Source organism: Ursus arctos, unplaced genomic scaffold (assembly GCF_023065955.2).
Source record: "Ursus arctos isolate Adak ecotype North America unplaced genomic scaffold, UrsArc2.0 scaffold_29, whole genome shotgun sequence".
In the NCBI taxonomy this organism is placed as follows: domain Eukaryota; kingdom Metazoa; phylum Chordata; class Mammalia; order Carnivora; family Ursidae; genus Ursus; species Ursus arctos.
The window spans coordinates 28,945,153-28,972,542 of record NW_026622974.1 but is presented as its reverse complement, the minus strand read 5'-3'; the positions used below and the strand labels follow the sequence as shown (position 1 = coordinate 28,972,542).

At 39.4% G+C, this 27,390-nt stretch overlaps 1 protein-coding gene across 4 annotated transcripts in view; it reads left to right on the top strand.

The window, feature by feature from the left end:
• Positions 1-27,390, top strand: part of FILIP1 (filamin A interacting protein 1) — a 176,322-nt gene that overhangs the window by 107,242 nt on the left and 41,690 nt on the right. For all 4 annotated transcript variants that reach the window (XM_044387113.3, XM_026507066.4, XM_026507064.4 and 1 more), the window contains exons 3-4: positions 4,363-4,536; positions 11,302-11,480. In XM_044387113.3, the coding sequence (XP_044243048.3) occupies positions 4,363-4,536; positions 11,302-11,480 (353 nt within the window). The remainder of the gene's footprint in view (positions 1-4,362; positions 4,537-11,301; positions 11,481-27,390) is intronic.

The following is a 27,390-nucleotide window of genomic DNA, read 5'->3' as shown; positions in this document are numbered from 1 at the left end:
GTAGCTTTTTGATGGAGTCTTTTGGGTTTTCTACCTGTAGTATCATGTCATCTGCAAAGAGTGAAAGTTTTACTTCTTCTTTACCGATTTTAATGCCTTTTATTTATATCTCTTATCTGATTACTGTGGGTAGGACTTCCAGTACTATGTTGAATAAAAGTAGTGAGAGTGTACATCCTTGTCTTGTTCTGATCTTAGGGGGAAAGCTCTCAGTTTTTCCCCATTGAGTATGATTTTAGCTGTGGGTTTTGCAGAGATTTTAAATCACATGTCCTGGACTGCACCAACATACCTGTTGATTCAGATTTTGTACGTTTTTAACAGGGTAAATGAATGATCTTTCCTCCACACACACCTGACCATGTCACTGTCTTGCTGCTTAAAAATTCCAAGGCTTCTTGCTGTTCCATGAGAAAATGCAAACTCAACACCTGGTTTACAAGGTTTTTCGTGAGTTGCCCATTATTTATTACTCCAGCCTCATGTTTTCCAGCCCATGCATCTACATCTGTTTGGCTTTTGCCTACAGTTTCTCCTTGGCCAAGAACACTCTTACCCTTAATCCCCCATTCCCTGGCTCAAGTACTCATTGTGAGATTTTTGAGTCACTTCCTCTGTGAAGCCTTTTCCTTAGCTTATAGTCAAGTCAAGTGTATTTTTAGATGAAGTTCTTAGCCCCCTGTTTCTCCTCCATCCTAAGACTTATCATGTCAATGCCTTTCAATTATTTGTTCATATCCTTCCAGGCTTTAATCTCTGAGGATGCAGTTATATCTCTAATACTGAACACAATGCATTGCCCAAAGTGTGCACAAATATGCATTGAATGAATGGTTGGATTTAACTCTTTTTTTGAACTATGCCACCTGTTGTGGCTCCACTTGTTCTGTGTCTTATTCTACCCCCACTTCTGCCATTTCTCTGCTCTCCCAGCAAAGCCCAGATACCTTCTATTGACTTTATAAGATGAATCAACTCACCTGTTGGCCGTGGGCTTTGCAGAATAGCTCTTTGCTGCCCCCATATGTTTTTAATCTGTTCCTTATGCAGCCAGTCGAGACAACCCCTTGCTCCATCTGGCACGTTACACTTCTGCAGGGACATCTTTGTTCTTGGCTTCCATATGTCTCCCTTGGCACAAAGAGGAAGTTGTAGGATGGAATAGAAGAATGCGACCCCTCTGTATCTGTTTTTATACCCTAATCTCATATTTATTCTCCTTCATCATCAGGACTAAATAAATCGAACAATTTTATTTAGTTTCTTCCTTCTCTGACCCCTTTCTTTCTCTTTTCTGGAGTCGTCTTCAAAGTATTCTTCCCTCTGGGTCCTTTTACATATATATAAATACAGTGGTCTATTTAGCACCACTGCGGCACCCTAAGAATTTAACCACTTGCTTCTGATGAAACGTCTATGTGAAAACAGTAATGTTTAAGGACAGGAACCTTCTTACATTTTGTATTTCATTCTTTTACATACAAATTAAGAAGTTTCGGGGCACCTGGCTGGTGCAGTGGGTTAAGACTCTTGGTTTCGGCTCAGGTCATGATCTCAGAGTCCTGAGATGGAACCCAGAGCAGGCTCTGTGCTCAGCATGGAGTCGGCTCAAGTTTCTCCCTCCTTCTCTCTCTGTCCCTCCCCCTGTGCACACACTCTCTCTCTTCAATAAACAAATAAATCTTTTTTAAAAATTAAGAAGTTTCTTAAAACGGAGATGTAAAGTGCTTTTATCCCCAAAACGTAGGACTTTATTTACATAGATTGAATCATATATTTAAAGTAGTTAAAAAGCGGCGCCTGGGTGGCACAGCGGTTAAGCATCTGCCTTCGGCTCAGGGCGTGATCCCGGCGTTCTGGAATCGAGCCCCACGTCAGGCTCTTCTGCTATGAGCCTGCTTCTTCCTCTCCCACTCCCCCTGCTTGTGTTCCCTCTCTCGCTGGCTGTCTCTATCTCTGTCAAATAAAGAAATAAAATCTTTAAAAATAAATAAATAAAAATAAATAGTTAAAAAGTTTATTGTGATTAAATAGTAATTTCATTAACCCATTGATTAAACAGACACCACAATAATAATGATCGATTTACTATATTAAACTACTTTAAATAGTAGTGATTTAGAGGCAACATTTGTATTACTTCCAGAATTATTATTATAGCAATTAAAAAGCTTTTAGTAAGTTCATGATGAATAGTGTGATTCTAAATATATAATGCCCAGTGTTATATCACCATAGCCTCTTTTCCTTTGGTAATTAGTGTCTAGAGTAATTAAACTAAGAATGAAATGTGTGGTATATGTAGCATATCACAGTTAATACAACTCAAGATTAAGTACATTTTTAGGGAGAGAAGAAAAAGGTGTTTCATATCAGTTGGAACAAAAGAAACTGTTTTCTTCTAAGAGAATTAAGAAGATTTGGTCAAGAAGATAGATACCAACAATATTTACATGTTTTAAAACCACATAGCTGAAACTTTTGAACTGAAATAGCTACCTATTTACATTTCTAAAAGCTCCTTATTTATATTATTTGCCTGAAAACCAATAACCAATGATAGACCTTAGGCTCCTTCAGTACAGGGCCACCATCTACAGAATGGAGTTATGCCTTGGACAAGGGTGCCTGGGAGAGGGGACGGGTAGGGGTTGAAATATAGCCCTTTCTTTCCTTGCTAGGTAAACTGCACTCTGACTCAGGCTATATCTCCCGGAAGAAGTAAACATCTTTTCCTAAGCTACACAAAGATACCATACAAGATAGTGTGGTGCTGCATCTATGCTTATGTTCTTTCACTCTACATGGAAATACATTGCCTTTCCATTAAATTTATTTTCTGACTTTAACTTTCTTGCTAATTCCAATCTACTAGTTTCTTCAAAATTAATATTTCCAATTTTTGTCTTAAAATGAGCACATGTAAATGTGGCAGAGACAACATGGGGAAAATCTGCAAATTCCAGTCTATTTCTGTAATAAATTAGTCTTTAGCCATCTGGAATTAGAGTAATTCGGAGACTATGAAAAAGCAAGAAAAGTGAGAAACCTCAAGAAAACAAATTTTATAATGCTCTTGTCTTATGGCTAATTAGTTAGCTCCCTTGTTTAGAATACCATGATAATGAGCCAGGTTTATAATTTCAAACCCATAGTTAGTGTAACACAGGGGGAAACTCTATTCTATTGCCATAGACTGCAACTCTAGCCCACCAGTTTGCTCTCTGGTATAGGTTGGCATGAGGTCAGATACTACATACCCATCACCATTACTGGAAAAACAAGTATATTACCAGATGGGAGTGCATTTACCAAATGTCAGCTCCATCATAACTAGAAAATTCATCACTACTAACCAGTAGAAAATACATCCAGATGTATTTGCATTATGTGATGGGATCCCTAGTCAATATGATATAAAACCTATAATCATGTGGTTTTCTCAAGAGCTCAACAAAGTGCTGAAGTTTTGCTGAGAAACCAAAAGAACAACCCTGACCCCACCAATCTGACTCATGTGACTGGTAGTCTGAATGTTACAGGAGTTAAATTTCACCTTTGGTGTGAACATGTTAGATCGAAAAGCCCAGCCCAACACCATGTGAGTTTCCAACCATGTGTTTCTGTATAAAATGAATCACTTGATGCGAAACAGGAACTCATTAATAAAGGCTGTTTTTGTTAATTACACATAGAGTTATAACTAGAATGGGGAAACCAGATTTGAATACTTCATTGAGAAATAGAAAACTAGAAAACTTTAAATTGTCCTTGACATCATGTAGTCTGGTAGTCTGAATGTTACAGGAGTTAAATTTCACCTTTGGTGTGAACACGTTAGATCGAAAAGCCCAGCCCAACACCATGTGAGTTTCCAACCATGTGTTTCTGTATAAAATGAATCACTTGATGCGAAACAGGAACTCATTAATAAAGGCTGTTTTTGTTAATTACACATAGAGTTATAACTAGAATGGGGAAACCAGATTTGAATACTTCATTGAGAAATAGAAAACTAGAAAACTTTAAATTGTCCTTGACATCATGTGCACTGAAATGGGGTAAGTATCCCAGGCCCTCTTGATTCAAAAGCACTCAGAATCTTTTCTACTTAGATAAAGCAATTTTTATGTAGTTAATATTAGCACAAATCCGTTTTCTGCTTGCCTGCTTCCTAGCAACCTGAAGCAGTGTATCTGCTTGCCAATCTGCTTTTGATAAAAAATAAGAACAAAATACTCAGTGAATTTGCCAATAGCCCCGAAGAGATGGGGATGTGTTCAATAAGCTTTGCGTTGATTTTGTGAGTCTGGCATGTGATTTATGTTGTCAACCGTCTGACCTTGCCGCACTCTACCACAGGCCAGGGAAGATGTGATCCACATGCTGAAGACGGAGAAAACCAAGCCCGAGGTTCTGGAGGCTCATTACGGGTCTGCAGAGCCAGAGAAAGTGCTGCGAGTCCTGCACCGAGACGCCATCCTAGCCCAGGAGAAGTCTATAGGAGAAGATGTCTATGAAAAACCGATTTCGGAGGTAAAAATATGACATCAACAAGTTCCCGTATATAAGGGTACCTCAGAGTGATGGTTTACATTTTCCATTTTACAGGCTTTAACCTTTTCTTTCAAAGGCAAAATTTTTATGATACACTAGTGTAGAATTAAAGTGTAGTTAAATAATTTATGAATTATAGTGGGTACATTGCAATGATAAGAATTTTAGAAGCATTTCCTTAAATATACTTAAAGTCCGAAATATATTTCTCATGTGATTACACTAATTACATGCTCTTGCAGCCTGTTATTCTTTTATTTCTCTAGGAGATGATGTGTGTAAAAATTTGAAGTGCTCATCAGTTTTGGCATTGAATGGTCAGGATCATTAGCAAATTGGTAACCTAAAATTAAATTGATTATGGATATTATATTGATGGACATTTATTTTATTATTGATATTTATAAAGGGGCTCTGTTTTAGTGTCTTACAGACGTAATAAAGGGACTCTGTTTCAGTATCTTACAGACTGTCATAATTAAAATGGTCTCATGTGAGTAGCTAAAATGCAATGGTTGAGGCAAATCCCAATGGAATGCTTAGGGTGATTCTTTAAGATGAAAGAAAATCTAATAGGGCTATATTTAATCATTTTTATGTAAGACTGTGTTAGGAACTATTTACTATGTTATTAATTTCCCATGATACTACATGTTAAAAGTATTCTCACATTGTAGTAGAAGTTTGAGGCTGAATTAGGGAAACAGTTGCTAGATCTAGCCATACTGACTTCAGAATTCATGAGATGTGAAATTAGTATCATAAATGAAGAAAAAGAACACAAAAATTAAAAGCGAAGCAATTTATTATAATATAAAATATAACAATATAATATAAAAGATATTATCTTACATCAAGCCTTGTAGAAGCTCAGTTTGATAGATCTCAGATAAGATCCGCTCTAGACAACATTCACAGCAGATTGATAGTCCTGTAATTACCCTGATTTCTGCAACAAGGATAAGCTGGAGCTCTTGTTTTAATCTTTGCCTAATATGTTAAGAGATGATTTATGATGGGATGCAGTCAACTGGCCGAATCCACTTCCATGTCTGAGAGCCACGGTTACCAGCTGCATATGGCTTTGGGCGGGTCACTTCAGCTCTCTAAGCTTATTTTCTTCTCTGTCAGGTGGGAGTAACAACAATGCATATCTCCTAGAGTTGTCGTGAGGATTAAATGAAGCAATGGCAGTAAAGCTCTTAACACAGTGTCTGATACATACCACATAGCCAACAAATACTAGCCGTTAGTATTTGCTGGGATTTGAGCATTATATTCGCTCACATCTTTAATTAGTTCCAAACTTGGAGGGATTTGAGGAATAAAAGACATAACTAGGTCAAAATATTCATTAAATATTATTCTTATGGTAACCCCCTGGATTGGAGAACTCAGATTGGATAAATGATATCATATAGGTTTCCTAATTCTTTTCTCCCAAGTTAGAGCTTGGGATAACACCTTCAAGGAGAAGTAGGTCTGAAAGCACACACACTTACCCAAAAGCACTGCCTCTAACCCAGTGAGTTCTATGGAAAGTACACAAAGAAAGGAGTTTCTGACCTAGCTTCAGAAATCAGGCCTCACCCAAGCGTTCCTGTCTCATGGACAGAGGAGCAGAGCAGAAAAGACCACCCTGTGGGTGGTCCTTTTAGAACTGGCTTAGCTGGGCATGCTTTTTGGTTTCTTTCTCCTCTCAATTCACAATTTGAAGAGTTATTCCTTCTACCATCTACAAATTTTGGGTCTCCTAACCCTTTGGATTTAACAATCAAGTTGTCATTACCCAGGAGCAGGAGTCCTTCCACCTTCATGAGGGACAATCCCAATTCTATCACTGTTCCGTTAGCCTGCTGGGACCATGAGCAGATAGTTCTTAGAAGCCATGCTGTACCTCAAGCCCCAAAAAAATCACCGCTCATTTTAATTCCCTTACCAAATTAGGCCCAGCTAGGTTATCCAATAGACCTCACCAGAGATTAAGCAATGAACTCCATGCAGTGGACCCCCTCTGCCTTGCCAAATAGCTGGGGAGAAATTAAGCAGCAAATATTAAATCCCCTGAGCTTCTTTGTGAATTAAAGTCTGCAATATGCAAGTTCATAATTCTTTTTTTTTTTTAAGATTTTATTTATTTATTTGACAGAGAGAGAAAGTGAGAGAGGGAACACAAGTAGGGGAAGTGGGAGAGGAAGAAGCAGGCTTCCCAGCAGAGCAGGGAGGGAGCCCGATGCGGGCCTTGATCCCAGGACCCTAGGATCACTCCCTGGGCCGAAGGCAGACGCTTAATGACTGAGCCACCCAGGTGCCCCTGAAAGTTCATAATTCTTAAGCAGAATTCCGAAGAAATCCAGGTTTCAGTGTCTTTCCTTCCCAAATTCTTGTTCTGCTTAGCCTTAGCCAGAGGGATCTTAATCTTAAGCATTTTCAAACTTTAACTAATATATCCTAAAGTCCCCCTATTCCCCTTTTATCAAAGAGTCTAAAGAATTATTAGAACACATGCAATTATCATAATACCAACCTCACATGCATAAATATTAAAAATACAAGAAAATCCTCTGTTCCGCTGTCTAGTCTTTTCTCATCCCACCATATCCATATTTGACCTGTTTATGCTACTGTCTTGTCTGAATCCCCTTATGTTTGTCTCATCTTTCCTTCAAACTCTACATCTCCAAGTTTCTTAAGTGTGTTCACTCAGGGCCCATCTATTTTAGCTGACACTCTGAAACTCACCAGATAATGCTTCAAATGTTCCACTTTGATCTTCTCAGAATTTAATTCTTAAATCTGCCTATATTTTATGTATCCACTTTGAATAGCTGTTGCAGTCTTCAAGAGAATGGCTTCCAACTGATCTCATGGAGAACTATCTACAGTTTTACAGCATGTTCCTCAAACATCTTCTAGATCCCACCACTTTTTCTGGGGGGAATCACATTGCTCTGTTCTCTGTGCTCTCTTATCTCTACCTCCTCTGGTCACTCATTTTGATTCAAAAATGACTAAAATATCTCCCTTCTTTATAGCCCTGTCTTTAAGAGCACTTAGGTCCATTTCCCTTTTGTGTAAGTCCGGTTTGTTCTTTAAGACTTTATGTTTCCTCTTTAGCAGATTAAGATTTAGATTTAGATTCAATAGATTTCTCTCTTCCTAAATCCCTTAATACTGCTCCAGTTAGCATTCTGCTGATAACAGTGCTAAAAATCACTTCCTGAACCATGATTCTTTTGTCTAAAACATGCTGAAATCTCTCTCCATCTCAAGTCCTTAAACCTCTTCTCTATCAACTTGATTTAGTAGAATAAAACTTCCAGGTATCCTCTCCTTAGTAAATTTTGGTCTTTGGTGTTATGATGATCTCATTTAATTTTCCTTCCACCTCTGTCCAAGTGGGAGCTGTATTTCTAAAGTAATAGGTCCCCCATTCACTTTCACTATTCATTAATAAAAGCAACTATTCCTCTGTGGTTGAGCCAGTTTGGATCCTGAAAACCAAAAGTCATGGACACAGTGTACATGATTAATGAATCTACAGAGCCCATAGTTATGGGAAGTGGTTTTCAGAGTCTCTAGACAAGCCACATAGATCCAAGAGAGAGGTTAGCCCACCTAAGTCGTCTTCTGGGAGCTCTATGTAGTTTCAAACAAAATAACAAGAAACAGGGTCTCGTACAGCTCATCTCTTGCTACCTATGTTGGTTCTTACAGCTAGAATTTAAAATTGAAAGCTAGATCCTCACACACGAATGCTTTATTGCTAAAGAAGAATTTGCTACCTCTGCAGTTTAAAGCCTGGATCTGCAGCTCAGTGTGAAAAACAGTGTGCACACCAGTGCCTTGGCATCCTTTCAGTGCATTAAGAGACAAAAAAAAAACCCGTCTTCCTGATTACGTAATCAGTGCTGGGTTCAAGCTGTGCGAGTGTAGGTGAGGGGAACATGGCCCACTGAGACCCCAGGAACCGCTCCAGTGAGCTAGCCCCAGCACTGCAACTGCTGAGATCAACCAATCTCAAAGGCCCACATGGACGGGACATACTAAAGCTATGGTCTACCTTCTACCTAGGCTGTCTCAGAACACTTCAGATCAACATAAGCTGTTTTTCTCCAGATATCCTCACAATGTCTATTTTTCTGAGTATCTTAGCTATTCAGTTAATAATACTGTTATTATTAACAGTATCCCCCTCCAGAGTTCCTCGAAGGGATTGAGGGTAACTGCAGGAGTTGGATAGATGAGTTAAAGCATTTTGTTTTATTATTGGTCTGAAGAGATAAATGCATACCACTGGGCTTTCTATTGCTTTCCCTCCTAGACTTTGGAGAAACCGCTTAAAGGAGAGTTTGGGCCTTCAGAGCACAATGTACCATTTTATGGCAGGCAGAGTCAAAAAATAAGAAATGAAAAGGCTGAGCTAGTTCCCTATCCCAAACACAACTTTCTTTTTTCTTTTTCCTTTCCCCTATGTTCATCTGTTTTGCTGCTTAAATTCCACATATGAGTGAAATCATATGGTATTTGTCTTTCTCTGACTGACTTATTTCACTCAGCACAATACTCTCTAGCTCCATCCATGTTGTTGCAAATGGCAAGATTTCATTTTTTGTGATGGCTGAGTAATATTTCACTGTATATATATGCACCACATCTTCTTTATCCATTCATCAGTCGATGGACACTTGGGCTCTTTCCATAGTTTGTATACTATTGATAATGCTGCTATAAACATCGGGGTGCATGTCCCCTCTGAATCAGTATTTTTTGTGTCCTTTGGGTAAATACCTAGTAGTGCAATTGCTGGGTTACAACTTTCAAATAAGTCACCCCTCCTTCCTTAGGTAGGAGGGGGGAGGGTATGAAGAAATAGACAGAAGCTGCCTTCCAAATACTTTCAAAAATAAAGTGGGTCCTCCTTTATGTTAAAGTAGAAAGGATCAAAAAAAGGGAAGAGTTGCTCTTTCTACATTGATAGTGATAATGATGATGATGATGATGACATTTTAGAAATGCTTGACAAATTCTATAATACATGATGAAAATCACATAGTAGAGAGATGGAAGAGTTCCTGGGGAGAATAGTTTGTAATAGGGAGATATTCCAATGAAGGAAATCCCTTGTATAAGCTGTCCTTTTAAGACTACAGAAATTTATCAGAACACATAAAAGTACAATTTGCCAATCCCTAATGGTATCAAATATTATTTGCCACCAGTTAACCTGGGCTTCTCTACCAGTCTGTCTAGTCACAGGCTCTTACACAAATGGATGGAGATCTGGTCAGAAACACTGAGGATTATGTGGATAGTATCTCTTTTATTTGGGGACCCAGAAATGATCCATTCGCAGGGGAGATGTCACACAACTGTAGAGGTAACCTCAGATCCTCCATGTGACTGAGGGACAAACATGGAGAACTCTGATGCTGATACCGCACAGAATGACCCCATTAGGTTTGAGGGAGTAGGTTGTGGATTGAGAATGGATTTTAAATATGTCTGTTTCAACTAATGCAGTGGTTTTCATTTGAGTTGGGTGGTGGTGGAGGTGTTTCGCCCTCCGAGGGACATTTGGCAATGTCTGAGGATAGGTTTGTCACAGTTGGAAGTAGTACTACTGGCACCTAGAGGGCAGAGGCCACGGATGCTGCCACGGATGCTGCCACACACCCTGCAGTGCACAAAACAGCCACCCAAAATAAAGACTGATGTGGCCTCAAATGTCAATAGTACTCAAGTTGAGAAACCCTGAACTACAGTTTGAAGAGGAGAGTAAGATATCAGTATTGTAAGATTTGGTCCAATTAAACAAACATTTACTGAACACTTACTGTGTTCCAGGCACTGTGCTTGGCACCAGGAACTAAAAACAAAATCAAGGCACCTCTTAAAGATCTTCTAACCTGGTCAGAAAAATAGGCACAAAAAGTCCTGTGATAGGGGTGCCTGGGGGGCTCAGTTAGTTAAGCATCCTACTCTTGATTTCAGTTCAGGTCTTGATCTCAGTGTTGTGGGACCCAGCCCTGTGACAGTGTTCACACTCAGCGGCGAGTCTGCTTGAGATTCTCTCCTTCTCCCTCTGCCCCTCCCCCCACCCATGGACTGGCTTTCTCTCTCTCTCTCTCCCTCTGAGATAAATGAACAAACAAATAAATCAATAAAATCTTTTTTTTTAAAGTCCTGTAATAATATTTGACAGCATCTCTTTTAGTCTGAGATATGTGTTTTCTGTAAGTCCTGAAGTCCTCCCTATATTTCGCATATCTTGGAGAGAGGACTGTGGATACTTCCTATCCTTTTCCTAGAAGTGCCTGTAACTGCAAGTCTTAAAAAAAGATTGTGATGATGTAATGATTTCCCAGGGGAGAAGTGTGGTACAGGTACATGCCGAGCTCTTAATTTTTCTGAGATCAGGAGGCTGTTACCCTCTTTTTTTCTAAGTATAGGCTTTTGTACCATCTCACTGAAATAGTGAAGGAGTTTGTTCTCTCAAAAGTTTAGGAACCACATGTCTGTTCACAGCAAAAGGGCCAGGAGGCCAGAAGTCACTGCAGCCTTATTATGCCTAGTTTAGAGAGCCAGCTGGCCTAGACAAAATGATGGCAGGGGGAAAATGGCAGAGAACACCAGACTCAATGTTCTCTCATTCAGATGATAAATCGGTAGACCAATATAATATTTTGAGTCCTATGCAAATCAGATGAAATATTAAGCTCTTGCCCGTGTTTGTTTACCCAGCTGGACAGACTTGAGGAGAAACAGAAGGAAACGTACCGGCGCATGCTAGAGCAGCTGCTCCTGGCGGAGAAGTGTCACCGGCGCACGGTGTACGAGTTAGAGAGCGAGAAGCACAAGCACACTGACTACATGAACAAGAGCGACGACTTTACCAACCTGCTGGAGCAGGAGCGGGAGAGGTAACGTGCACGCATGCCACCGGTCGCACGGAGATGCCTGCCATCCCTTCATCTCCGGCCCTCTGGTCAGGGAGCCCACTTCAGCCCAGTGATCCCACAGATGAGTGTCCAGGTTCTGGCTCCAATTTTCGAGTGGTTTGTGACCTGAATGGCTTGTAGAAAGTGAGACACACTTGGGCCTGTGATTATCCATGTGAATAGGTTTGGGGGTGCACAGGGGTGGGGCACCAGATTCGCTCTAGGTTGTTGAGAGCCATAAAGGCCACGCAGCTGGAAACAAACCCGGGGAGCTTATATATGATCAAGGAAGCACCTACATTCGAAAAGCCTCTCTACTAATTTCCTTCTATGGGAAATCATCTACTCTTACTTCCGGAATAAAGTGGTTGAAATCCACTTATTCAGGAAGACAAATTAGTAAGCTTAACCATTTAAAATGAATCCTATTCATTCTTCATACCACAACAGAAAATCTTAATATTTGGTTGTGTATAAATTATTTAATGACTAGAACGACCTGCTTTCTAAGGGTTGCATAACTCTTAAAATTCAGTGTAAAAAAACAATAACAAAAACAACCCCAACCAAACCTCCGCATGTCGAGCATTGATATCTGTCCAGGCAGGTAATTTTCTCAGACCTGGGATCACCACATTTGAAGTCAAGACTCCAACTTGAAAAGCTTTGTAATTAACTCTTCTATACTCTCCAGTTTTGTTCAGCATCTTCTTTTTAGCTTATTCTGTGCCTTTTCTTTCCTCCACTGAATGGTTATGTCTGTGAATTCCACAATCTTTGAAACTGGTGACATCCAATCCTAATTCTTTGAGTTACTGAGCTTGTCTGCTTCTGTGTTTAGGACTTGCAAATTAAGAGCCACTTGGGAACAGTTTTACTAATCCCAGCTTTATTATATATTTAGTTACAAGAAAGAGATACGGCTTTCTCAGATTAGTTTGCTTTAAAAAAAAGCTGTCATAGTAAGAGTAAATAAAAGCATGAAAGGGACAGGTTTTTGTTAAATGTTTAAAAAATTATTGGTAATTTTTATTTATTGTTGGACTTGGTGCATCCCTTGGGGAAGGAGAAATGGAAAAGAGAACAAAGTTCTCTTTGCTGGAATGTTATGTACAATACTCTCAATTTCTTTAAGCCTGTCTTCCGCTCCTGTAAGCTAAGGTTTATCAGCTTTATGTTTGAACAAACGGATGGTCTCATTTGTCACTTTTGGGGTAACCAAGCCCTGAGAATAAACTCCACTCCCTCAGTCTCTGTGAACTTTCCAACCTCAAGCACAGATCTTGCAAACAAGGTTTCAATGACAGTGTAAATTGTGAATGCCTACGACAGCCCTCTGGTTAGGTGTTCTGTGTTGGAATGTGGTCAGGTAAAAGAGCAGCAGCTTGTTTGGTAAGGACTTCTTAAAAGATCCGAAATCAAATAATTTTAAAGAACAGCCATGTGAATTGTTTTCCGATCACGTTGTAAATGATTTGACTTAGCACCAGACACACCTGTCTTTTTGGTAGTTTCCCGTGTAAGCTAAACACCTGAGGTGGCACCAGTTCACTTACAGAGTTGTTGGTTTATTTTTATTTTTTTTTTAATTTTATTTAAATTCAACTGATTAACATATAGTGTATTATTAGTTTCAGAGGTAGAGCTCAGTGATTCATCAGTTGAATGAAGTGTGCGGATGGAGAGATGGTACTTATCCAGGCTGTTTCTTTTCCTTTCTTTTCTGTCTTCTGAATTTTTGTGTTCTGTGAGAGTAATTGAAATAATAACGCACGATGAAGAGCTTTCTAGTCCACAGAGTACTTTCACATTATACAGTAAGCCTATCCCAGATATGTTTATTTACCAGCTTCGTGTTGATCAACTCTGGATGGACAATTCCAGCCCTCGGTACCATTTAGGAGTTGTTTGATTTTATTAAAACAACTCCAGCAACCATTTCTCCTGAGCCAAGTGCTGTGTAGGTTTTTAAAATCAAAGTAAAAATTTTTTAAAAATTATCTTAAGATGCTTTTGATACTGGGAGCAGCAGCACTACTGGGATACATCAGCAAACACTCACGTTTCAGATAAGAATTCACGAAGAGACCTTTGAGGCTCACTTACATACCGAACCACCTGAAGGTTTTGAAATAGTATTTTTGACTTAAGGGGTTATACTTGAGTACTTTGTATTTTTTACTGTCAGTGTTTTCCCCCAAATCAATCCCCTGACTGACCACCAGTGCTGAGGTGGGCACGCCCCGCCAGACACCCGTTATGCTAAATTAAACACCCCCACTAGGACCCGGATAACTCAAGTTGGCATCCCTGAATATCTCTGCGATCTGAGGAGTCCACCGGGACTGGCTTGCCGAGTTCCCCAGGGGCAGTGAAGCCTATAGGATTTTCTCAAAGGTCAGGCCCGGGATTCCTGCTGCCCTTTGGAAACTGTCCTGCTAAATCTGCTTTGGGTTAAATCCTCTTTTTGAAGTAAGCGGTCATAATTAGATCTACTTATGGGGGCTGGCAGTTTCTTGACCCCGAGGCTTTCTTTCCCGTGGCCAAGTCGCCCTGGAGCCCCTCCCCACAAGGTCCGGGTCCCACAGGCCTCAGCCAGGGCTCCGGGAGCTCCCAGCGGCCGCAGCACCTGCAGGGGAAGCTGGGCTGCACTTAATACGGAACCGGCATTTCTGAGCACGAGTGCGAGTCCTCCTGTAGACTGTTCCAAGTCCTTTGTTTCCTTCTTTGTTTTGCCCTCCCTTCCCCTTCTCCGGAAAAGTCCCTTTTGTGAGGGGGGAAAAAAAACCAAGAACTTTACTTCGGAAACATTTCCCTTTGTTTCTACTGTGAGCATGAGTAAAGGAAGGAAGAAAGTGAGACTTGAGATAAGCCAAGTGGTTTGCTTCATATAGTCTTACCCAGCTTCTCCCACTGACCGTGCAACTCTGTGGGCGGTCTCCACCCCAGACAGCTTTTCATTTAGTGGTGGTGGGGTGACGGGAGGGGTGCCAAGCTAGGGAACTTTCCCCACGGGGTGGTATCTCAGCTTGATTCTCTGTAATTATCCTTTTAGAGTTTTTCATTTCCTGGAGTTTTTCATTTAATTAATTTCATTTAATTAAATAAAAATTTTAAAAAATGGTTAAAGATAGCAAAAGGGACCCAGGTATACAGGATCAGTAGCAGGTGTTGATAAGCAATCCAAATTCAGATATTCGATGAGACCAGGAATCTGAGGCCCAGAGCTCTGCAAAGGACCTGACATCAGCCCCTTTATGTCATTCATTCTATGGGTGGAGAAATTGAGGCCCAGGAAGATTATGTAGCTCAAATCAGATCATGGTGCACAGTGGTCTAGCACTTTTGTGCAAATGAGTCCCTTGTGCAAAGCGACTTGTTTTTTGTTTTCTCTCTCTGTGTGTGGGCTCCCCACCTCCATGCTCTATGGCCAAACCATGACATAAACCTCTTAAAAGTCAGAATGATGGTTATTGGGAGGATATAAACAGAGATATTCAGACCAGTGGTGTCTCTAGACTGTCAACATGGGAGAAGCTTTGAGATAGCATCTATTGGAAGAAGCAGTCCGGGGACTTGTTTGGAGCTGAGTTTGAATTGCATACACACACAGTCCTCTATTTTGGTTGGACTCTGTTTGGGGTAGTTATGATGGGAGGCTGATGATGGTTATGAGGGGGCTAAGTGAAGCCCCCTTCCAAGCTGCCTCCTTGTTATTGCCACTGACCTAGACCCTGCAAGGGTAAAAATAATAGAAGCAGAAATTATTTTTAACTTTTCAGGAGTTGTTAAATTAATCTTATATAAAAATTCCACAAATTAAGAACCTAAAATGGGCAATATACTGTTCTGGGCTTCCTTTATTCTAAGTCAGCAGACTGTGATCATAATTTATTGCCATCATTTACTGCGTATTTATTTTTACAAAGAGTCATATTACCAATTAAAAAGAAGAAAATAGCATGAAAAAAATGTATTGCTTAACTAGCATTCTTAATAAAGATGAAAATATACTTCATTGCATTAGTTAAGACGGGGTAAGGAAATCTCCCTTTCTAGATGCTATATTGTTTTGTCCATATTTTAAGTCAACTTGACCTTTAAAGGCTTAATTCTGAGCACATGAGATCACCTTCAGCGTTTATACTTTATTCTCTGTCGGAACAGCAAGACTTGTGAGTTTAATCTTAAGCTTCTCTAGTGTTGCCTCAAGAATGTCAAATAGAGAGAATACGGTTACATCAAAAGTGGTCTGAAACTTAAAGAAATATTTGAGGGGTGTGTGTTTGTGTGTGCATGTAAATGACGTGGGGAGTGCTGTCTAACTCTATAACTGTAGATATAGATTTTAAAGCTTTTGGCTTCTATAGGCTCGGCCGCGACTACATAAATAATTACATCATCATATAATATTGCAGTAAGCCTTCCAAGCATAAGTTCGTTTTTTTCAAAAGTGCAAATCAGCATCTCAAGAGAAATCTCTTAACTTATAAAGCAGAGAATGCAGGAGCAGGGGCTTGAATGGAAGGGAAGCTTTCGAGCTGTATTTTGGTAAACATGAAGTCTTGAGAATGGGCTTTGTCGGGTGACTTATGGGACAGGCTGCACTATTACACTTGCCTATGCTGAGAAATGACTGGTCAGAGCAAGTTTTCAAAAAGTTTCTCTAGTCGCCTGGAATCCTGGGAAGTAATCCTAGCCAACTTTATAGAAAAAAATTCACACTTGGTTCCCTGGCATCATACCCGTTAAGTCTTTTTTTAGATTCAGATGGCTTATCTTTAAAATATGGCAACAAAATGGACTTTTCTCACTGGTAGCTTGGAGAGTCATAATAAAGCACTTTGTAGGAAAAGATTGTGACGATGTGTAAAAAGATCAAGTCTTATCAAGCAGAAAGTAATCAATAGACGGAACGTATTAGCAAAAAACAACTGAGCCCCCTTCTCTGTGCTTAGCACTCTGCTAGATGCTGTTGGATAGCAGAGTTAACTTTTATTGACTTACCTGATATGCTAGACAAATACACATCCTGTTTAATCCTTGCAAAACTATATGATGCATAATTACTAACCCTATTTGGCACATGGGGAAGCAGACAGGCTAAGTTCCTTCTACCAAAGTTACTACCAATAGTTAATTGGAAGAATCAATGTTTGAACTGAGTTTACAGTAAATATAATAATCTTTTCTACTTCCAAGTTCTTACCTTCTGATTAAAGTGAATGCTTCATTTCCCCAAAGCATGGAGGAGGAAAAGATGACTTGAAATTTGGCCAGTGACTGTGGACTGCACATCCATTCTGTTGTGGATTCAGAATTTGAGTAACAGACCTTAACTTGGTCGTGAGATAATGCCAACTTACTATCAGTATCCTACTGGCCAAGAAAATTGCTGGGAATAAACAGTTTTTAAGAAAGGAGAGGAATTAGAATTCAGAGACTCAATCACAGAAGGAATAGGTTTTACAGTTGATTTTCTAAAAGAATGCCAGGATTGAACTCCTCCTTCCAATTACTCTTACTCTTGCAGTATGCAAATCCCACTTCCTACAGGCAAATGTGATTGAAATGAAGGGGGCTGAGGTGCTGTAGTGTTACTCCTCGCTCACAGCTGGGTATCTGTGTTGGAGGATGGGATAAATCCGGATAGTGTAAAGGTAGTGATATTCCATCTTAAAGGGACCAGGCAATTGGCAACTCAAAAGGACAGTTTCCTAGGGTTGGAAGTTTGGAGTTAGAGGAAGAGTTGATCCTCTTAATAGACCCAGGATAGTAACATACCTACTTTCAGCCCTGTAGAAGTAGGAGGATGTCACTCATCCTGAAGTAGGCACTCCCTGGATTAAATATGACTGAGCCCATTAAAAATGCCCTTGGAGCTCATTTCATCAGATCCCACCGTACAAAAATGCTGGGTCTTTGGTGGATGTGATCTTCCCAAGCTTCATAGCACCCTCATTCCCAAGGTCAATGAGTTAGCAGCCTCCGATCTAAGACTCTTCAGTCTTAGTAATATAACTTTAATGGACATGCCTGGGAAAATACATTATCTGACCAACAAAATTTTCTGATTAATCAAAGGTTATGATATAAATTAACTTACTTTTACTTTATGGAAAATATTCTCAAATGCATTTTACTTTCCTTTAGAAATTTTTAAATATACCACAAAATCATATTTGATGTTTCAGGATCTTGTAGTGCTGCTACCTGGGTGGCTCTGTACTTTACAACCTGGGAGCCTATTAGATTATATGCAAATCTGAATGCTAGTTACTGTTGTGTTTTACTATAGGTAAGGATGGTGAAGATATTTTCCAGATCTGAGGGTTTAACCTGGCAAGCTGAGAGTTTTAGTTAATTATATATATATATATATATATATTTTTTTTTTTAAGATTTTATTTTTAAGTAATCTCTACACCCAATGTGGGGCTCAAACTCACAACCCCTGAGATCAAGAGTCACACACTCCACCTACTGAGCCAGCCAGGCACCCCAGGAAGGATTCTAATATTATACAAATGGGTGGCCACTAGAAAACTGGCCATTAGAAAGGAAAAGCATTCAAAGGGAGGGCTTGAGAAACACACAAGGAAAACACTTTACTGTTTTAAAATTTTTAACACATAAGAATGCCTTGGTCCTGGTATTTGATATCTCTTATTCTGGAAAAGTACTAGGAGAAGTAAGAATGGAGGACAGTATTTGGAATTTAAATATGAGAGAGAAAGAGTGAGAGCCCAGTAATGCAATTGATCAGGTTGTCAGAGTCTCTCTAGATCTGAACTGATCACTGAATTGTTCTCTTTCAGAAACTTTTCAGGTAATTGCTCGACGGTTCCAGAAACTCTACCTGATTCACTGAAGAGGCCTCTTCTGAGAGAAATAGAGGCAACTCCTTTCATAACCGTCATTCTTTCTTTTCTGTCATAGGACTCTCTCAATGCTGGTCACAACCACTCAGACCAGATTCACCTGTCCTGGACAGAGGTCACAAAGATCTCAAAGTCAAACACCTTCAGCGCCAGGCAGTAACTGAAAGATGCAGATGGAGCCTCACAGCACACACTGCATGTGTGGTGGGGGCTGCTAGGCTGGAGATAGCAAGCTCTGACGACCAGGCAAAGTCCCACATCAGCTCAGGCTGACTGATCGATTTTAGGTTGTGGGTTCTGTTGCCACATTGTTCCCAATTCTGATTTTTAAGGAAAAGACAGAAGTCTGATTTTAGTAAAATCTTCTAGTTTTTCAATGGACTCAATTTACTCAAATTTATAAAACAATGTGCAGTGAGCAAAATCCATCTCGTGGCTATTTATTCTCTAATGTGTCTAGTTGGCAACATTTGATAGCCTAGACATGAAGGAGGCTGAAGCCTAGAAGGTAGCCCGGCATGAGAACACTGCCAAATAGTAGGCTGTTTGATGAGGACCGACTAACCCATTGAGACACTTTCTAGGGGCATGTGAAACAGAAGGACATAAAGATAACAGAAGCCAAGAAAAAAACCCAGCAGAGACAGAGAAATTCTAAGGGTAAAGAATAGTCATATCACAGGACTGGGGTTTCAGTGGACACCTGCTTTTGAGAGGATGACAAGCATTGGGTCACACTCATTGCTATTGGGTTGCTAGAACTTTAGGTGTATGCCGCAAAAGGATGTATAATATTCCACTTCTTTCTAGGCCTGATTGGCTGTGGAGAAAGTTTTCTACATTAATTTACTCTGGGGTATTCTTACTAATAACTCCCATCATCTTAGGTAGTCTGGGTAAACCTGTCCCTTACAACCTCAAAGACTGAGTAATTCAATTATAATATTGTTACAGCTTGAACATTTTCATTTGCTGATCCTCAGATATAAAAACTTAGTATAGTATGATAATAATTAGATTTTTTAACCTAATATTTTCTGTTACCCTGTGTTCTGTTCTTATTTGAACAGCCAGCCAAGAGCAACCACTGCCTCGAGGAAAATTGCCACTGCTGAAAGAGAGAAGTCAATATCTTGTCTTTGGATTTCAGAAGCAAAGATCTAGGTATAGCCTTAGAAAGATTATGTGATCAAGTGGATCCAGTTTTTATTATCCCTCTTTTTTTCTGTTAGATAAGTTGCTTGGAGAAGCAAGAAAGCAAGAGCCATCTATGTTATTTGTGGAAGGAGATAGTGCAAAAGAAGAGGCTCTGTTCTGAGCTTTTTGGGGGAGTAGAGGGTGGAGAGAGGGAAGCTGAAGAGTAATAGAAACTGCAGATAGATATGGTACAGAGAATTCAAGAGTAAAGAGATTACTAGTTGGAGTCCAAGGGTGTCTTAGTTTGCTTGGGCTGTCATAACTAATAGACTAGGTGGCCTAAACAACAAGAATCTATTTTCTCACAGGTCTGGAGTCTGGAAGTCTGAGATCTGAGTTCAGAACTGTTGGGTTCTGATGAGGTCTCCCTTCCTGGCTTGTGGATGGCCACCTTCCCACTCTATGCTCACATGGCTTTTCCTCTGTGCACGTACATGGAAAGAGAGAGATCTTCTTACAGGGCCTCTAATCCTATTGGATTAGAACCTTACCCTTATGACTTATTAACTGTTATTACCTCCCAAAAGCTGCATCTCCAAATATAGTCACATTGGTGGTTAGGACTTCAATATATGAATTGGGGGGGGGGGCACAATTCAGTTCATAGCAAAAAGCATGGCAAAATTTGTGGCTCTCCGTCTGATAAATAATTCAGGAGAAATGGAATAAAAATTGGTATCCCTATGCAACCTTAAAAGAATACCTAGATTTTCCCCATGTCCCTGAAATGTCATGTGACTAAATGAAGCATGACTGGCCATGAGGACAGAACAGTGACTCATTTAGATCAGCAATCTGGGCAATTGACATCTGAGACAAGAGACCACAGTGTGCATCTCCGAGAATGCCAGTATGGAAAAATGATGACTAGCTGAACTTTTGCCCACATTCTTGATGTTCGCAGAACTTAATCTCAACTCCAGAAATGGGGTCCTGAAGCCCTAGAACTAACTCAGGAGACTGTGACTTGACTGAGGGATCTTTAAATGTATTAAGGGAAACCAGACTCAACTGAGCTTATACAGAATGTACTATGATAAAGTGTAATGGGAACCCATAGCAGAAATTATAAGAGATACAGAAAAATGAAGATAATTGTATTTCTTGCACATATAAATTTGAGTCCTGCAATTAGTACCCCCTTTATTAGTAAAGGAATCCATACATGTGCTAAGGAGAAATCATGTGGCATTGTGGTTGGTTCCAGAGTACAAGTGGTTTGTGAACTTCAGAGGATCATCTGAGCTAAGTCTAACCTCTTCAACTATGGTTAACTCCTCCCTGGGTTATTCTAGCTACAGGGTGCCAGAGCCCCTCAAAATCTGGAACCTAGAGACAGTTGTTTTCTCAGTCTCATGCATTTCATTGGAGCCAAATAGCTCTGATTTCAAATTCTGACTCTGCTACTTCCTGGTCTGTAAGCTTGGACAGGTTAACCGACCCCTCTGATTCTTGGTTTCTTCGTCTACAGAGTGGGTATAACTGAGTACCATCTCATAGAGTTGCTTAAATTCATGAGATAATGAATATAAAGCCCTTACCACAAAGCATAGCACATAATACCTAGAAGTGAACATTTTTTCTGCTCACCTGTATATTGAACACTAACAGGAAACCTATGTAAGTTTCACTAAATCACAATGTACATTTTATTCAACTAAGACACTTTGAGAACAATGCAAACTACCAGGAAAATAAACTCTTCTATTGTTTGGGTGGAGATAGTTGTTTTGTATTTAGATTGTAGGTAGATTAAGGAAAACTAAAACCCTACTGCCAACAATTAGAGAATTCAATAAATGAGGTGGCAAAGTATAAAACTACATACAATCAAGAGTCAAAAATCAATTGTTTTCCTATTTCCAAATGACAAAATAAACTACATTAAATATAAACTATCTATAAATAAACTTAAGAATGTGAAAGATCTACATAAAGAAAAATTTTAAATGCTACCTGGAGATAAGGTAAAAGACTGGGACCAATGGGAAGACTTTACTGTATTCTAGAACTGGGGACCCAACATCATAAAGATGTCATGTTATTTTAATCCGTGAGTTTAATGTGATCCCAATAAAAATACCATTAGGATTTTTCTTAAGGTACGGGAACTAAATCAAGTGACTCTAAAGTTGGTATAAAAAAATACACAAGCATAAGAATAGTCAAATTTTGAAAATGAAAAGTAGTAGAAAAGTTTCCTTCTAGAAACAAAAACTCATTTTAAAATTATAGTAAGTAAAATAGTATTGTATGGGTACAATAATAGGTAAGTGGAGAGGGTAGAAATTCTAGTAATAGATTATAGTGGATATGGAAATTTAAAATATGTTAAAGATGGTATTCCATTAGTTAGAAAAAGTTGAGACCCTTAGTGGTGCTTATTATTATAGTCATTTTTATGTATAGTGTAGGTAGTCTTCCATAAACATGGGAGAAAACTGATCTTATTTTCTTTTTTAAATTTTATTTATCTATTTGAGAGAGAGAGAGCGCGCGCGCATGAGCAGGGGGAAGGGGCAGAGGGAGAGGGACAAGCAGACTGCCTGCTGAGCAGGGGAATCAATGGGGGGGGGGGGGGCTCCTTGCAGGACTCAATCCCAGGACCCTGGGATCATGACCTGAGCCTAAGGCAGAGACTTAACTGGTTGAGTCTACCAGGTGCTCTGACTAACCTTATTTCAATCAAGGTCATTCCTCTCTGGGCTCATCTGCTTTCTGGCATTTTAGGAGAACCAATAATACCACAGTGTGGTTTATGTTGAGAGAAGATTTAGCATTTGTTTTTTAAGTTTCCAAAGGACAGATAAATCATATGTAAGAAAAAAAATTATGTTTGAGGAGTAAAATATAACTATGAAATGCATAGCTGGAAAATGATGACTTTCTCTCTACCAAAAAAGTAGTATTATGATTTTTAGCCATTATAAAATTTTATGAGAAGTAAAATATGTGGTAACATAGGCATCCTATGTAAGAAAAACCGCTGTAGTAACTTTGCTGAGGTCATAAATTATAACTTTGCATATTCAAAAATTCAGTAAATTAGAAAGAAGTGAAAAAACACATTTTATATCTTGAAAAGAATAAAAGTTTAAACCCAATTTGGACTGACTTATAGAATAGCCTGGGGAATAATTATTTTCTTTTCCCAACAGCTGCATAAAGCAAACTGCTTTGAATGAGAAAAAAGCTAATCTGAAGTGTACGAGTGTACCAAATTGAAGAATTTAAATGCATGTATTTTGCATGCAGAAGTTATTGTGGTTATGAAATGAAGTACAGACACAAATTCATTTCTTTAGAAAGTCTAATGTAGATTTACCTTATAACGTTTGGCTGAAAAAGTTGATTATAATACAGTATATGTAAACAAATAAAAATGTGTGCCTATTTTCAGTATTAATCAGAGAGAGCCCTCGGGAAGTACAGCAGATGGAAAGCTTTAAGAAACAATGAAGGGGCGCCTGGGTGGCTCAGCTGGTTAAGCCTCTGCCTTCAGCTCGGGTCCCTGGAGGGAACCCCTGGGAAGGCTTCCCTCTGTCCCTCCCCCTCTCCCTCCGCCCTTGTCTCTTTCACACACTCTCTCTCAAATAATTAAATAAAATCTTAAAAAAGAAAAAAAGAAACACACAATGAAGATCATGAAGAAATAACAAATAGGCCAGCTAGAATGGTACTTTAACAGGCAAATTGTTAGTAATTACAGCTTCAGAGTCTACCCAAGTGGCAAAAGTACAGTAAATAACTAGTGCTCTATAGTGACAGATTAAAAGAAGATTTTTTTCTGATTTCTCAGTACACTGATACTATCAATTGTAATCCAGGCAATTGTAATGCCAGGCAATTGATCAAGTCTGATAGGCATTCTCTATGTTAGAAACACAAAACCAAAGTGTCTTCTAGATCTTTTTTGAACTAATTGAATCATTAGTGAGATGTATAATTTCCAGAAAAAAATGACTGCATCTAGCTTGCAAAAGCAAAGTGAAAATTTCTAACAAATGGTTGGGAGTTTTTGGTCCCCAAATTCCAAACTGGTTGGATTGGATTTTTAACTAAGCTGATGGTTTATTAACAGCATTGTGGACAAAATCAAGTATTGCAACGTAGTAAGTGAGATTATTCTTCCGGTATGAAAACCCTTGGAAACACTGCCTGAAATTGGCAGCCATTTGTCATTGTGCTAAATACCCGGCAAATGCTGTTTTTGTACAAATTCGTATACCAAGAAAGAGTTAAGAAAGGAAAGTGCTGGAAAAAAAATGTTGTCTCTTAGCACTACAGTGAATATTCAACTCCATCACTTTGATATTTTCCCCTTTTTTCCAGGATGGAGGAAGGTACTCAGATTAGCATTACAAATCCTGGACTCCAGAGAGGGAGTTGGAACTTAGGAAGGTGGTGTTTTCAGTGTTTGGAGATTGCTTCTTTCTGGCTCCTTGACCGAGTATGCACTCTTTTTCCAAGAATGCTTGTGTTTGGAAAGTACTTTGTGGTGGTGAAAAGTTTGAACAGAAAAGATTAATCAAAAGTTGGGTCTTTTATGCTCAATGCATAACATATTCAGCTCTTGGATGTGAACTCTTAGCCAAGAAACTATTCAAATTATTCAGGGGCTGAATGTGAGCTTCAACTGCAAACAAACTAGAGGTCAACTTTATTTAATCTCAACTCATTCCTCTTAAGTTCAGAAACACTGTGCCCTAAGAATTTGCTTTAAATTGTCTGCATAACTCTCAGTTTCCTAGAAAAGTTTACTTCCTATAGAAGTTTCTATTTATTTTATTCTTAAATGCTCAAGAAGTAGATGTATCTGATCTGAAATGTGAAGGGAACTGAAAATGGTGGGCTCTTATGGCTGCTCTGCCTCCCGTGTGCTGTCAGAAGGGAGGAATGCTTTGGTCTACCTAGTCTTTGTCATTTGTTACAATTTCAGCAAATCCTATATTCTACTTATAGAAATATTCTTACTTTACCCACTTATTTACACCTACCGTCCTTCCTCCAATATTCTCTGATTTTCAGCTCTCTAAAGCTCACAGATTTGTCTGACTTCTGGAATCTGTAACATTTGAGAAGTTTGGGATTATATTTCTCCCAAGGAAGGAGGCATAATTGTGTGCAGAACTACTGCCCAGACTTAATACACCATTACCAAACCTCCAGGGAGAGATCCTGGAAGAATGTTCTCCCTCTCACCCCCACCCTCCAACTAAGGAACGCAAAGTGCAGTGCTTTTAGCATATCCTATGACTTCTCCTTGCCTGCCCACTCCAGCTCACCAGTGCAGCCACTTCTCACAGTTCTGGAGCGCAACCTCCTCTGCAGCAAAAAATGTCTCCTGAGATAAAAGCACATTGAATTGGCAAGACCAGTAATCGCCTACACATTGAGAAGCTTCCCACTTGCCATATGCTAAACTAGATCTTTCTCAGAATGTGTAGGAAACATGTTCTCTTTATCTCTTTTCCTGATCAATTTCAATAAAGAGCAGTTGTGAGGAGATTTGATTTTAAGAGCCACTTGCTCAGGTCATGTTGCTCAGTGGCAACCAGATGCTTAAAGGATGTTGGGAACCTGGATACTCTGTCTCTAGGATCCAGTGCTCTAAGAAGTTGTGGATTGTTTTAGAAGATCCCCGCTCACATTGGATTTAGGACTTGGCCTATGGACCCATAATCACAATAATACTTTCCATGTGGACTAAATTACGTTGGAATATACATTTCAGTTAACCCATGCTGAAAAGTTTGAGAAAGGGAGAGCCTCCCCTTGATTGAATGTCATTCACAGAAAAGAAAATTACTAATCCTCTTTAAACAAAAATGTTTATTTAATTCATTGAGTAAATAATAATTGAGTGAATATCCATATTGGACCAGCCCATTTGGATGTTTAATAGTCTTCTCAAATTTAAAGTGTCCAAAATGGAGCTCTTGGTCACTTTGTGAAAATCTGTTTGTCTTATGCTTATCTCAGTTAACAGTACTTTCATCTATTTACTCAAGCTAAAATGCAAGCAATCATCCTAATCCTTCTCTTTCTCTTAACCTTCCAAACATAACCACCAGTAAGTTGTATTGATTCTGCTTCCAAATTATATCTGGAATTTGTCCATTTTTTTCCCAGAACCATTGCCATTGCCTTAGTCCAAGATGAAGTCTTATCTAAGCCACCATCTCACTGCTTGTCTGGGCTACCATGATAGCATCCTTTAGACATCATCTTTCCACTCTTGCTCTCCCTGTTCTCAAGTTCATTCTCTACATATTAGTCATATAAATCAGTTGCTTCAAAATAAAATCCAACTCCTAACCATGGTGTAGCAAATTGGGCCAAGTCAGCTTGCTTTTTTCCAATTGTCAGATCTTATTGGAAGATACTGGTAACTCATGACAAATGATATATCACAATGAAAGAAGTCTCCAAATGAATTTTGCCACACATACAGTTATTAGTAAGCACTACGTGTAAGCTTGGTAGAGTTTCAGCCCCCTGGCCTGTAGACATGCTGACAAGTTCGCTGCATGAAAGGTTCAATCAGGTAAATGCAGCAATATTCTAGCTGCAGGATCAACTACACTTCTGGTTAAATCAGGTGATGGAATCCTCTGCTAAGTTTGAGAAACCAAATGGAGGACTGGGTCTAGAGCGACACTCCTGAAGACATTGGGCTGCTGGGTTCATCAGATTCGTATGTCTCACTTACATAAGGATGGAAACCCCTCATATCTTCAGCCACTCATTTTTATGTGGGAAACAAAAGCAAAAGCAAAAATTAAATTTCCTTACTACGTACAGCTTGAAATAGGCAGAGTGATCCTGAAATAGGCAGAGTGACCTTCCTCTAGGAACTCATCTATCTCTTTATTTTTAAAGATTGTATTTATTTATTTGACACAGAGAGAGAGAGAGAGAGAGAGAGAGCACACAAGCAGGAGAAGTGGGAAAGGGAGAAGCAGAACCTGATGTGGGGCTCGATCCCAGGACCCTGAGATCATAACCTGAGCTGAAGGCAGGTGCTTAACCGACTGAGCCACCCAGACACCCCTAAAACATCAGCTATTTTAAGTGAGTCTTAATAGTAGGGCTTTAAGTTGATTTTGAATGTAGCTATTTAGTAGTATTAAGCAGGGAAGAGAAAAAACACACCTGTGATTGACATTTACTGTATTTGTTTTAAAGATTTTTCAAGTATAACCAAAACATTTCCTCTTGTTATTATTATTTGTCTCTAAATAGTGATTTGCTATGGCTTTGAACATAATGCCTCCCTGGGACTATATACCTTAAGCTCAAATCACCAGAAGCAGACTGATGCAAGATGCCTCTTGACTATATAATCAGTCCTGAGCCCTTGATTCTCTTTCTTTAAACATGAATTTATAGTCAAAATTAGACTACAAATTTGTAGTTTTGCAAAGTGCCTACCATTATCCAGATGAATAAACTGTGCATAGACATATTATTAAGTATTTATTGTGGGTCCACTACATGCACACTCTGTGGCCCTGACTCATATTGTCTTGTTTAATTCTCATAACAACCCTGCAAGTTAAAATCCCTATCCCTACTAGGCAGCTAAGTCAACTGAGCCAGAGGAGTTATAAAACATCCTCTCGGTTATCTACCCAGTAGGTGCAAAGACAAGATTCAATCTTGGGTCTCTCAATGGCCAAGAAACCCCTTGCCCCAACACTAGTGCAGCCTTGCATACAACACATGGTGGCACCAGTTTCTTTTTCAATTTTGGTTTTTCCCAATCATGTGAAGATAGCTGGGGGGTGCCTGGGTGGCTTAGTCGGTTAAGC